Below are 13,963 nucleotides of genomic sequence, written 5' to 3'. Positions count from 1 at the left end.
GTTGCTCTTTACTCTTATATATGTCCCTTTTTCAGTTCTAGATTAAAAAATTAACCATATCTATTTTTTCTGTTAATTATTTTTATTTTTAAAATTAATTTTTTTATTTATAAGTCTTTAATCCTATTCGAGTGGTACTTGATTCCTTTAAATTTTAACAAGGCATGAGTTATTGTTATTAGAAATATAAATGGTGATGCATATTTTGTTGTGAATAATAATATACTATTTATGATATAATAATATAAGCTTTAATACGACATACTTTTAAAATAATTTTTATATTTAGTTTTAAAGTGAGTTATCTCAAATATTTCAAACTAATGGTTACTATTTTGAATAAAATAAGTAATACAGTATAATTTTGAGGATATTATACTTGACATTCTTGACGCTGATGGTATTTATAAGATGTTTGAGATGGTTTGGACTTTCCATAGTAGGGCATAATAGTATTATCCTATTATAGTCCTTTCCTATTCAAGAATAAAATGCTTTTGGTTTACTCCAGAGCAACCTGTTTGGGTTGGTGTTTGGCATGGTGTCAACATGGATCAAGTTGCAGCAAAAAATATTTATTTTTTCATCAGTTATGATGAATTTAACTGCTACGGATTGAAGGAAAGTTTACCCTGTAATGTGAGTTTTACATCTCTTTCACTCCACTTTAATTTTTTTTTTCATTCTATTTCATTTTCCTCTTCATATCTTGAGGATTTTGAACGTAAAAATGTAGGAAAACATGGATAGTAAAATCAGATCCAAACACTCTATAAGGTGAATTCCCTTTTAATGAGTGTATTCAGATGGTCTTGCACCTAAGTGGGGTCGTGGCTGACTTTGATCAATGTTTCAACTTTCAACAAAGTTTGGGCTAGCCATTATTTTGAGCCAGGTGATTCGTTTGGCGGATTGGATCTTAAGCCCAATTAAAAAGAAAAGTTTAAATTTATATTTTGGAATGAAATGGAAAGAGCTGGGTTGAATTTGTGTTAAGGTGTTGCTAGGTGCACCTAACATTTTTTTCAAAATGTCAAAGTTGTCCCTCATTTGTGTTGGGTGTGCATGAGAGGTTGGTTTGTAAAAGCCTTTACGGATCAACTTAATCCGTAAGCCTTTTACGCAGGGGTATTTTTGACTTTTATCATTAAGTGTTGGGTGCACCTAGCAATACCCTTCTCTCAATTGCAATCTTCTCTCTGTTAGTCAATTAACCTAGTCCCATAACTATATTTTCTTGTTCTTTCCCACATATTGTACTCTACAGAATACACAGACGAAGGAGAAGATTAACAATGGTAAAAGAAGTGAATGATTATACTATCTTGAAGTTAATTCTCAATATAACAAAGGAATAGCATTGGCTCACTCTATAAGTCATTAATTTTAAATTAGTTCATAAAATATATTTTTAAAAAAAATCCATAATCTGTATTGGCATACGGATTGTGAATCCAGACCCATACAGATTGCGAATCTATATACAGATTGCCAATTTGGACTGTGAATCTATATACAGATTGTGAATCTATATGAGCCTTATGGAAGTGTTTTTGGAATTTCCCTCTCACTGCTATGTGTAGAAGAAAAATGGGTGGTGCAAGAAGTAAATGCCTTCATGGGAGCTTTTGCTATATACAATTTTGAGGTAAAACTTCATGCACTCCCACTATTATTTTATGCACTTCCCAAGTTTTGATTGCATTATGGAAAGTTCATTACAAAATACAATTAGTATTTTGAAATAAGCTGCCCATATTGAATTACAATATGGAATGATTTTCCATAATGCAATGAATTACAATATGAAATGATTTTCCATAATGCAATGAAAAGTGCATGAAACAATAGTGAAAGTGTATGGAGGAACATCTCACTTCCATTTTGTTAAGTACACTCCAATTTGTTTTTAAAAATTTATTATCATATGTACCCTTTATACTCATAACATTAATACAAAATTATTAATGCATGATGTAATCTTTACAATGATGTTTTGTTTTTAACATTCAAGAAAATAATTTTCCAAAACACATTTATTTTTTTTAACATTTTTTAGAGTACTTTTTGAAATACTATTTTGTGTTTCAAAAAACAATTTTTGAAATTAAAAAAAAAAACTGTTCTGGAAAGTATTTCTTAGAACAAGTTTATTTTTTCTGGACATTTTCAAAAATTGTTTCTGGGACATAATTTTAAAAAAAATTAAAACTTTATTCTCGACAGAAACAAATTTTCAAAATGTTGAGAAAAACATCTGAAAAAATTCAGGCAAGACACTAGATTCAGGAAAAATTGCACAATACTGAAGCAATTGAATTGAAAAAACATATAATTAATATTTTAGAGAAGAATAATCAAATAAAAGTATGAAGAGAGTTTACAACAACTCACATACTTGCTCAAATAACTCATTTTCTATCTCTTTACATGTCTCCTTCTCTTTTCTAGAAAAATGGCAACAATATATTAAAGAAAAAGATATTACTATTGAAAAGAGAATAGAAATTATTATAAACAAGTTAAAATTTGTAATGTTGGATATTAGGATTCTTTTTTACTTAAAAAAAGACAGAATTCTCACTTGACTCAGGTGGAGTTTGAGGGCTCAGTGCTTCATCTAGGGGTGGGAATAGGCCAGGCCGGCTTACAGGGACCTACGACTTGGCCTACATAAAGTCTGTCTGAACTGACATATTTTATTAAAATGTTAGGTTCCAACTTTTTTAAAAGCCTATTAAATTAAATAGATCAGGCTTAGACTTATTAAAAAGCCTTATAAGCCAACCTATATATATATATATATATATATATTATTTTTTGGGTATCAATATATACTTATAGTATAATTTTTTAGTTACTTTGTATATACTTTTGTAGTTAAATTTATGTGTTGTTGATATTTTTTTATGTTCGTTAATTAAAAAAAATAAAAAAAAATTGTTAGTAGTATTAAAATAAACTAAAAAAACAGTAAAAAAAATATTTGATACATCTATTTTATACAATAGACATAAAATTTCAAAGAGTAGTAAATGTCATATTGAAAATATCTTTAAATAAAAATATATTGAAAATATCTTTAAAAACATTTATTTAGAAGTTATTTTTGGCTTAAGTGATAAGAATTGATATTTTTATTATTTATGCAGATATGAAAAGAAAAGATTAAAATATCCAAAAGATACTAATAACGGCTAAATATGAGTTATTTTTAGTAATAAAAAATATATTGAAAATATCTTTAAAGATATTTAATTAGTAGTTATTTTTTGCTTAAATGATATGAATTGATATTTTTCTTATCTATGACTTGCAGATATGAAAAGAAAAGTAAAACATATCCAAAAGATATAAAAAAAATATAAATATTCACCTAAAAAATATGTTAAGTAAATTAAATAATAAAACAAAAATAATTATATTTGATAAAAAAATTAAAAAAATTAATTTAATAAATATGTAATTTTAAAAACCAATCAAAAAATTATATAATAAAATATTTAAGTTAATATTTTGCTTTGATAGACTTGGATGATGCTACCTTAAGTATGAAGTTTTCTTTTGTTTTAGATTATTTTATATCATTGGGTGATTTCTGTTTATATTATTAATATATTCGTAGAACTACCAACTAAATTAACGTTATATAAAAAATTAAGGCAAATTATATATTAAGGCCTTGTTTAGCCTGTTATAGAAGGTGTGTTATTTTTTTTGTTGTAAAAACAACTATCAAAGAAATATTACAGATTTGATGTAAAGAATGCTTTTAAAAAGGTTATCAGGTCAGACTAGACTTTTAAAAAGGTCAGACCGAGACAAGATAAAAGCCTTTGAAAAGCCAAGACTGAGGTCTAAAAAATTCATTGTAAGATAGATTCCAAACTTTTAAAGTCTGGTCTGTCCTATCCCCACCCTTAACTTCATCCAACGGATAAATAACTTATTAAAATTAATTGGAAGTTACTAAGATAAATATTTATGCCAAATTATGACTAGGATTTATAGCTGTTATTCGCATGTATTTAATGAGACAAGAGGGAGAGAGCCGCTGAAATTGGGAATACTAGATATTAAAGCTGACAGAGATGCTAGCTGGCCACTCCGGACAGGTAGTATAAAACAAAGGCATGCAACTTACGAACACCAGAAAGAGAAAGAACTTTGCTACATATACAATTAAGACTTAAGCACTGATGTGTAAAAAATATATAATTCATATCGATATTTTAATTTAAACATGTAATTTTGATCAAAATTTTCAATTTTACCTGCATTTTATTTATTTTATTCTATGTTGAATGTATTTTGTGAATAAAGTATTTTATCTTATTAAAATATGAGTTGAATGTATGATTTAATAATTTTGTTCCCACGAGCCAAATTTTAATTAAGTGATGCAATTTAAATTTTGGAAATCATTTTGTATATTTATAGAGTGAAACCCAAAAAGTAAATGTGGTGAGTTTGCTTGCAAGGCCTATTGGACTTAATTAAGGTTGGGTATTAGCTGTTATTCACATGCATTTAACAGAGAGAGGGCGGCTGAAATTTGGGAATACTTTGTCTTCGTCAACGTCAACCGTAGAAGATTAATAGTTGATGAGACATTTATTAATAGATATTAAAACAAAGGCATGCAACGTAAGAACACCAGAAAGAGGAACTTTGGCTACAAATAAGGACTTGACATTCAATCTAAGCAAATAATCTAACCACTTTGGAGTTTGATTATTCAGATAACTAGCTAGAATGGCATACAACCGTGATGTTGTTAGGATCAACATTGAGGCGATGCTGGAGGGGGCAAGGGCACTCGTAACTACTGAAACTACTAAGTGTTGCATCTACAAAGTGCCGTTTAGTATCCGAAGACACAACGAAGAAGCCTACACCCCAAAGGTTGTTTCTATTGGCCCTTTTCACCACGGCCTTCCTCGCCTCCAAGACATGGAGAATCACAAACTCTTCTACTCCATGGCTTTTCTCAAACGAACTCAAACAACTGTGGACGGTTTTATCCGCAAGATTGAAGAGATGGAGCCCGAATTTCGTCGCTGTTATTCACACACTCTTGAGTTCAGCAAGGAGCAACTCGTCAAAATAATATTTGTGGATTGTGCTTTTATACTTGAGCTCTTCTACAGAGGACATGATCCAGTATTGAAAGAGGATGACATGTGTCTTTCTATCCCTCCTTTGAGGGATAACATACCGTATGATTTGTTGTTACTTGAGAACCAGGTTCCTTTTTTTGTTCTTGAGAGTCTCTTTAATCTGTCCTTCCCTTCACCGGGTGCTGACTTCCGTTCATTTCTTGAGCTTACGTTTCACTTTTTTGCACATTTCAATATATCATGCTTAAACTTTAACAATATTAGCAGAATAAGGCACTTCACAGATCTGATAAGAACTTTTCACTTGCAAGATCCTCTGCCGCCTAAGACTACTGGTAACACAATTAAACATCTTCCTAGTGTCACTGAGTTATCAGAAGCAGGATTGAGGTTTAAGGTTCTTAAAAATGAGTCTTGTTTACTAAAGTTAGACTTTTCGGGATGGGTTCTCGAAATCCCGCAGTTGATAGTGCACGATCGGACTGAAACTTTGTTTCGCAATTTGGTGGCATTGGAGCAGTGTCTCTATCCTTTGCAATCTTACATTACGGACTACGTTGATTTTTTGGACTTCCTTGTAAACACCAACAGAGATGTGGATATACTAGTTCGAGAGAGGGTCTTTCTTAATTGGCTAGGGGACACTGATTCTGTGGCTACCATGATTAATGGCCTTATGAAAGATATTTCGGTACACAATATCAGGTCCCAATACTTTGATGTCTGTGAAAAGTTGAATGATTTTCATAAAAATCCTTGGCGTAAGCGAAAGTCGGCTCTGAGGCGAGATTATTGTAGAAGTCCTTGGCAAACTGCTGCTTCCACTGCTGCGATTATTCTTCTCATTCTCTCTTTTGTTCAAACAGTTTGTTCTATCTTGCAAGTAATACATCAATAGAATATGTCTCCAGGCCCTCTCCCAAAGACCTGCAGGTAAATTTAGTTATTGTTAAATGCTGATTTTTTTTTCTTATTCTTTTTCATTTTTACTGCAATATTCCTTCTGTCTCAAAACGTTTCAATGGCTTCCTTATTTCAGGTGTTGAAACATTAATTTATTAGTCCTTCCCAAAATTACTATGGGTATGCATCAAGTTATTCAGTGTTGCCTCTTGAAGTCTGTGTCTATGGTGCAAAATATGATCTAAAGTAGCTTACCCTGCTTCAGATTTGTGAGATGATGATGTCCTGATACATTCCTAGTTTAATTTTTTAGCTATTTGATATTTGTGTTGTGTTGCTTTTGATATTTGTGAGATGATGATGTCCTGATATTTACCTAGTTTAAGTTTATAGCTATTTGATATTTGTGAGATGATGATGTCCTGATGCATACCTAGTCTGATTAAAGTTTTCCAATTACAACTCCTGATTTTGTCATGTGTTGCTTTTGATATTTGTGGGAATTATAGCTATTTTAGGGAGGAACAAAAGTTCCAACACAGCCGTATACCTATTTACAGTTTGATCAAAAGAGAGGTGAAATTGGGAAAGTTGTATCACTTTCTATAAACTATAAAAGGCTTTCAGAACAATATTAAGATGATGAGACCAAGAGATAATTTTAATTACTCTTTCTTTTTTTCTTTCTAAAAGAGAAAGTCAAAATATAAATTTCAAGTTGGGTTTTGTAAAATCAAACTGACTTTATATGTCTCAATTGTTTACTTGATTAAAAAAAATGAGGGCCCTATAACACCATTTTTGTAATCTGAAGTTGCTTGCCCGATTATTGAATATTTTCATTGAATTCTATTCATCACTGTTTGATATTAGAAATCTCATCATTAGTGTAGGACTTGAGACTTGAGTGACAGAAACAAGGGAACCATATAAAATGATGTATTTATTGAGAAGAAGCTTTGGATTACCAGAACTTATTCAAAACTGGGTGAGAAATAAAAATGAAACAAAAGGAGATTTGGAACATCCTAATCTCATTTTCTATGTGCTTTTGACAGTAACTCACAGGTCACTTCCTCAGTATCAAGACAAGAACACCATTGACTAAATTGTACTCAATAATGCATTAGTTCCCTTTTCTTGTTATGCTACAAAACCCTTATAGTCCTCTCCTTTGTTTCAATTTCTTTTATTTCTCCCTTGCCCTTTATTCCTCTCCCTTGTAAAACCTTATTGTTGGTGGTGATGATTCAAGAACCTTGTAACTTCCATAGGAATTGACATGTGTCTAAACCTAACAACTCTATTGCCCCAAGAGTGAGTGAGATTTTGACTCATGACACCCCCTACTGGAGCCGGTTGACTTTGACTATCACTTAACTTCAAAACTCTGTAATTTACAGTTTTAGAAGTCAATGATGGGTTCCCCAACAGTTAGATTCCTCTCCACTGTCCATGGTAGGTCAAAGAGTTTAGCAGTGATGAACTTGAAGATCTTGTTCACATTGATGTTGTAGGTTGCACTTGAAAAGAACAAGGTGGCATTGAGGGCCTTTGCATAATTTCTTGCCTGTTCAATGTCACACATCGCAACACACATCATCATCATCAACATCAAATCTTATCTTGAAAACCTGAGAATTTCTTGCCTTTGCATAATCGATGTATTACAGCATAGCTGCTTATAGTTGGGTACACCATGTACATGAAGTAGTCCCTTAGGCACATGCTGACCCTGTCGATGGTGGTTCTTAGTTTGATGTTTGTGTGGACAATGTTGTATGTGTGAGACATGTTTTACAATATTTAGATGGAAGGAAGGAAAGTGGTGGGGTTATTTAAATGAATTTAATAACAAAAATAGAAAAAAGAGGTATATTAAATAATTAAAGAAAGTATGTTTAACATTTGTCAATTAAATTTTAGGTAAAGTTATTTGTGTTTGAATGTTTTGGTCTTGAATACTAGCTATAAAACTTGGTAAATTCTCCGACTCAACGAAAAGTTACTTCGTATGACTTTTGATCAAACTGAAGTTTTTGAGATAAAATCAATTTTACTTAACATCTATGTTCTATATTTTTTATATATATAAAACAAAACTCCGCTATAGTTAAAATCAATTATCATTTCTCGTGATTCCGGTTGTAAAACCAAACACATTCTAGAATTGTTAGTACCTGCCAATGAGAAAACCAAACACATTCTACAAAATATAATTTTGGGCTTTCTATTTTATTGAATTCACAAATTTAATCCTCCTTTTTAAAATAGAAATGATTGATTGTTCTATTTTAAAAAATATGTAATTTTGATCAAAATTTTCAATTTTACCTGTATTTTATTTATTTTATTCTATGTTGAATGTATTTTGTGAAATAAAGTATTTTATCTTATTAAAATATGAGTTGAATGTATGATTTAATATTTTTGTTCCCACGAGCCAAATTTTAATTAAGTGATCCAATTTAAATTTTGGAAATCATTTTGTATATTTATTGAGTGAAACCCAATGGGTAAATGTAATGTGCTGAGTTTGCTTGCAAGGCCTATTGGACTTAAGGTTGGGTATTAGCTGTTATTCACATGCATTTAACAGAGAGGGCTGCTGAAATTGGGAATACTTTGTATTCGTCAACGTCAACCATAGTAGTGATGAGACATTTATTAGTAGATATTAAAACAAAGGCTGCAAACGTAACTACTGAGACATTCAATCTAAAAAAATAATCTAACCACTTTGGAGTTTGGTTATTTTGATCACTAGCTAGAAGGCAAACAATGGCGATGTTGTTAAGATCAATATCAAGGAGATGCTGGAGGGGACAAAGGCACCCGTAACTACTGAGTGTGTTGCATCTACCAAGTGCCGTTTAGTATCCGAAGACACAACGAAAAAACCTATACCCCAGAGATTGTTTCTATTGGCCCTTTTCACAACGACCATCCTCGCCTCCGACATGGAGAAACACAAACTCTTTTATTCCATGGCTTTTCTCCAACGAACTCAAACAACTTTGCACAGTTTTAGAATCCTAGGAATTAATTATGATTTAAATTTAAATTGTAATTGATCCAAATTTCTATATATTTTTTCATTTTTTATTTGTGATTCTGTTATGATATTTTGTCTTCAATAATCATAAAAAGATGATAAAGAGGATTATGTATTTATTCACTATTTCATATCAATGAAAGCTATCATATATTATTTTCTTAACATGGTCTCAAAGTCAACTCCAATTATCTTTCTTTTTTAGGAATTGGAGATTAGCTTCTGAGTATGAAAATGGAGAATAGGCCAAATGAATCAGATTTTGCTCCACATATGTAGGATTTATCTTCAATCCTTACACCTAAGTGTTTTGATGGTACATGTTATCCTAAATGAAACCAAAAAGGAAAAAAAGGTGAAGTCTCCCAAGGACAACTCCACCACTGCTACTGAATTTGTTGGTACATTTTAACCAACTTGGGGTTTTTCTGTTACTATTAAGGGTACTGATTGAATAATTGATACAGGTGCAACAAACCATATGACTTGTGATAGAAATATGTTTACATAGTTTTTCTCTAATAGTTTTGTTTAAGTCATTATAAACGCTAACGGTGCTTCTTTCCCAGTTATGGGTAGTGGTACAATATCCATTTCTCCCTTGTTATCCATTTCTAATGTGCTTTTTGTTCCTTCTCTCAATTGCAATCTTCTCTCTGTTAGTCAATTAACCCAGTCCCATAACTGTGTTTTCTTGTTCTTTCCCACATATGGTACTCTACAGAATATACATACGAAGGAGAAGATTAGCAGTGGTAAAAGAAGTGAAGGATTATACTATATATCTTGAAGGTAATTCTCAATATACCAAAGGAAAAGCATTGACTCACTTTATAAGTGATGAAACACAAGCTGAGAATAAAAGAGATAGTTGGCAATGGCATAAGTGATTAGGACATCCATCTTTTAGCTATCTTAAGAGATTATTTCCTTCATTGTTTAAACATTGTCATATAAATAACAATAGATCTAATGTTCCTTTCTTTATTATTCACTCTGATGTTTCAGGACCTGCCCTTCTTCACACACATAATGGAATGCGATGGTTTGTGACATTTGTGGATGACTCTACAAGAATGACTTGGTTATAACTTCTTAAACGCAAAAGTAATGTGTGTAAGATTTTTCAAGTTTTTCACAAAATGATAAGCACACAATTTAATACTCTAATAAAGATAGTCAGGTCTAATAATGAAGGAGAATACTACAAAAATGAGTTGACAAATTTTATGAAATCTGTTGATATTCTTTATCAAACATCACGTCCTAATTCCCCTCAACAAAATGGAATAGTTTAGAGCAAAAATAGACATCTTTTGGAGGTTACTAGATCACTATTAATTGACGATAATATTCATTTTTACTTATGGGGTGAAGCTTTAAGCTTTGCAGTTTATCTTATTAACAGAGTTCCCTCAAGTGTGTTAAACTTTAAGAGACCTCTTGATGCCCTTTCTCATCATTTCACCCTTAATTTTGTCAATAATTTACCATCCCATATTTTTGGTTGTGTCATATATGTGCATTTGTATCCTCACCAGCGAACAAAATTAGAATCTAGAGCAATGAAATGTGTTTTTGTGGGATACAACACCACTCAAAAGGGATATAAGGTCTATCATCCATCTACAAAAATATTTTTTGTATCAATGGATGTTACATTTCATGAGCATGAACTATTTTTTTTCCTTGAAAACACTTTATTCTTCACCTCAAAGGGGGGTGATTTGGAGATGCAGAATCATGATAGACTTAACCAAGATATCAAGTTATTTGATGTTATGCCAACAACAACAGATGATGGAATTCAAGATAATGGAGATGAGAACATGGAGGATCCGATTCAATATAATATAAATGAAAATATGGTCAAAGATGATAGTACTGATATACAATGCAATGTTTCTTCTACCCCAACTTCTGACCCTATAATGAACCCTTACACTTTTCCACCTCGTCTTAATAGAGAACTACCCCCAATTAAGTATGAAATCATTCTTAATTGTAAAGTCAAATACCCCATAAACAACTATGTGTTATCTGAAAGGTTCTCCAAGAGTCATATGTCAATTTTGTATCTCAATTATCTACTGCCTTTACTTCTAGTAGTTTGCAGGAAGCTCTAGCAGATTCTAAGTGGATCCAGGCAATGAAAACAAAAATGGAAGCATTGGAGAAAAATGCTACTTGGGAACTTGTAACCTTACTAGATGGAAAAAGTACAGTTGGTTGTAGATGGATATTTACTGTCAAACATAAAGCTGATGGAAGTGTGGAGTGATATAAAGCAAGGCTAGTTGCAAAGGGTTACACTCAATCCTTTAAAGTTGATTACCAAGAAACCATTGCACCAGTTGCAAAACTCAATTCAGTGAGGGTGTTATTATTACTAGCAGTAAATCAAGATGGGTCATTTCTTCAATTCGATGTAAAAGATGTTTTTTTACATGGAGATTTAATGGAAGAAGTTTATATGGATCCTCCTCCTGGTATACCAAGGTACTCAAATATTTCTTTGGTGTGTAAGCTTAAAAAGGCCCTATACTAATTGACACAATCACCAAGAGCTTGGTTTGGAAGATTTACAAAGTCTATGAAGTTTTTCGGTTACACACAAAGCAATTCTGATCACACCTTGTTTCTCAAGCATAATCAAGGTAAAGTCACTGCATTGATAATATATGTTGATGATATGATTGTGACTGGAAATGATCCTAATGAAATTTTAAGCTTACAGAGACATTTAACTTCTAAATTTGACATGAAACAGCTTGGAGATCTCAAATATTTTTTAGGGATCAAAGTTTCAAGGTCCAAGCATGGTATTTTTCTTTCTCAAAGAAAGCATGTTTTAGACTTGTTAGCTGAAATATGAATGCTTGGGTGTAAACCAATTGATACTCCCATAGAACAAAATCACAAAAATTTTCATTGTGTTGATGCAACTAGTGCAAATAGAGGAAGATATCAAAGACTAGTGAGAAAGCTAATTTACTTGTCTCATACTAGACCAAACATAACATATGCAGTCAATGTCATGAGCCAATTTATGCATGACCCAAAAAAACCACACATGGATGTTGTTGAAAAGATATTAAGGTACTTAAAATCTGCACCAAGAAAATGTTTGTTATTCTCAAATCAAGGTCACCTCAAAGTTGAGGGTTATACAGATGTTGATTGGGCTGGATCAGCAGATGACAAAAGGTCTATCGCTAACTATTTCACTTTTGTGGGAGGAAATCTAGTAACTTGAAAAAGTAAAAAGCAACAATTAGTTGCTAGATCAAGTGTTGAAGCGGAGTTTAGAGGGGTACAGTTGGAATACATGAACTGTTATGAATTAGAAGTCTCTTGAAGGATATTGGATATCAACAAAAGAATGCAATGAAGCTTTACTGTGATAATAAATCAGCCATAGAGATTGCTAACAACCCCATCCAACATTATCGTACAAAACATGTGGAAATTGACTGACATTTCATCAAAGAGAAGATTGAAGATGCTATTATTGTCTTTCCTTTTGTAAAATAAGAACAACAACTTGCTGATATTTTGACCAAGGCAGTAGCATCCAAGACCTTTAGTAATTCTCTTGAGAAGTTGGAAATGTGTGACGTTTATGGAGCAACTTGAGAGGGGGTGTCAGAATCTATTAATTATAGAGATTCGCTATGATTTCAATTTAAATTATAATTGATCCAAATCTTTGTATATTTTCTCCTTTTTATTTGTGATTTTGTTCTCATATTTTGTCATTGATAATCATAAAAAGATGGTAGAGAAGATCATGTATTTATTCACTATTTCATATCAATGAAAGCTACCAGATATCATTTTCTTAACAGTTTGATCGGCAACATTCAAGAGATGGAGCCCGAGTTTCATCACTCTTATTCACACATTCTTGAGTTCAGCAAGGAGTAACTGGTCAAAATAATCTTTGTGGATTGTGCTTTCATACTTGAGCTCTTTTGCAGATTCTGTAATGGAGAATGGAAAACAAAGGACTAAGGAAACGGTTTAAAATCTTCTTATATTCACGTTATTTAATGGAAGAATACGTAGAAACAATTTATTTAATGAAAGAATACGTTTTACTTCACTCCCCTTTTGTTATGAGGAAGATCATAGTTAAAGTGCAATTTTGATGTTAAATATTGGAATCCTTACCTCATTGGCTATGGTCCATTGCAAATCAATACAGAGCTGAATGAAATCATCAAACTTGGTTCCAATCAACACTGGAATTGTCGTCTACAAAAATTGAGCACAAAACACTATAACATTCTCATTCCTTTGCATCCACATGCCTACAATTTAAGCTATTGGTGCCAAAAAAATAAATATACGTACTTGATTCCATTTCCTGGCTTCTTTGTACCATTCCACGACACTGAAATCAAACACCCACAATCAAAACGAAAAGCACCCCCAAAAAATGGTGGAAAATTCATCTTTGAAAAAGCTTTAATTAATTTTTAATTTAAAAGTAACACAACATAGAAGATACCTGTTTGATGTGCATCGACTTGTTAGATCAAACATATTTACTTTTTATTAATTATTGGGATTACTTATTTCATGAATTAGGATCCTCTTAAGTCAAATTATCATGATGCTTATATCTTAGTATTTCATTAGTTATTATATAATGAGTTTAAATTGTATACACGGTTAATGTACATTAAAAAAACATTCTAAGAATATAAGAATTATGTTGACAATCTAACTCTTGTTTATTTATTTTTTGATATTAAAACAAAATCTTAAATAACAAAGATGAAGAGCATCTAAGAATACTTGCAATGATCGCATAGGATCATATCAAGCTTGAATTTGCTACTTTCTTTTCATTTTTTAAGAGAAAATTTCATTATTAAAT

At 31.6% G+C, this 13,963-nt stretch overlaps 2 protein-coding genes across 2 annotated transcripts; one reads left to right on the top strand and one right to left on the bottom strand.

Moving 5' to 3' along the window:
- The first annotated feature begins 4,535 nt into the window (after window positions 1–4,535).
- LOC100792539 (UPF0481 protein At3g47200) lies at window positions 4,536–6,485 on the top strand. The gene is made up of 2 exons (XM_003526283.5): window positions 4,536–6,053; window positions 6,160–6,485. The coding sequence occupies exon 1, from the start codon at window positions 4,756–4,758 to the stop codon at window positions 6,016–6,018; it is 1,263 nt and encodes a 420-aa protein (XP_003526331.1). The 5' UTR covers window positions 4,536–4,755; the 3' UTR covers window positions 6,019–6,053; window positions 6,160–6,485.
- A 241-nt stretch (window positions 6,486–6,726) lies between these two features.
- Window positions 6,727–13,626, bottom strand: LOC113001968 (septum-promoting GTP-binding protein 1). Its single transcript, XM_026129022.2, has 4 exons — window positions 13,592–13,626; window positions 13,435–13,474; window positions 13,252–13,335; window positions 6,727–7,593 (listed from the first exon to the last, which is right to left on the bottom strand). The coding sequence occupies exons 1-4, from the start codon at window positions 13,624–13,626 to the stop codon at window positions 7,429–7,431; spliced, it is 324 nt and encodes a 107-aa protein (XP_025984807.1). The 3' UTR covers window positions 6,727–7,428.
- Between the last annotated feature and the right edge of the window lie 337 nt (window positions 13,627–13,963).

The sequence above is a fragment of the Glycine max genome, chromosome 6 (assembly GCF_000004515.6).
Source record: "Glycine max cultivar Williams 82 chromosome 6, Glycine_max_v4.0, whole genome shotgun sequence".
NCBI classification, from domain to species: Eukaryota; Viridiplantae; Streptophyta; class Magnoliopsida; order Fabales; family Fabaceae; genus Glycine; species Glycine max.
Note: the sequence above shows the minus strand (reverse complement) of the source record. Positions and strands in the feature narration are given on the sequence as shown.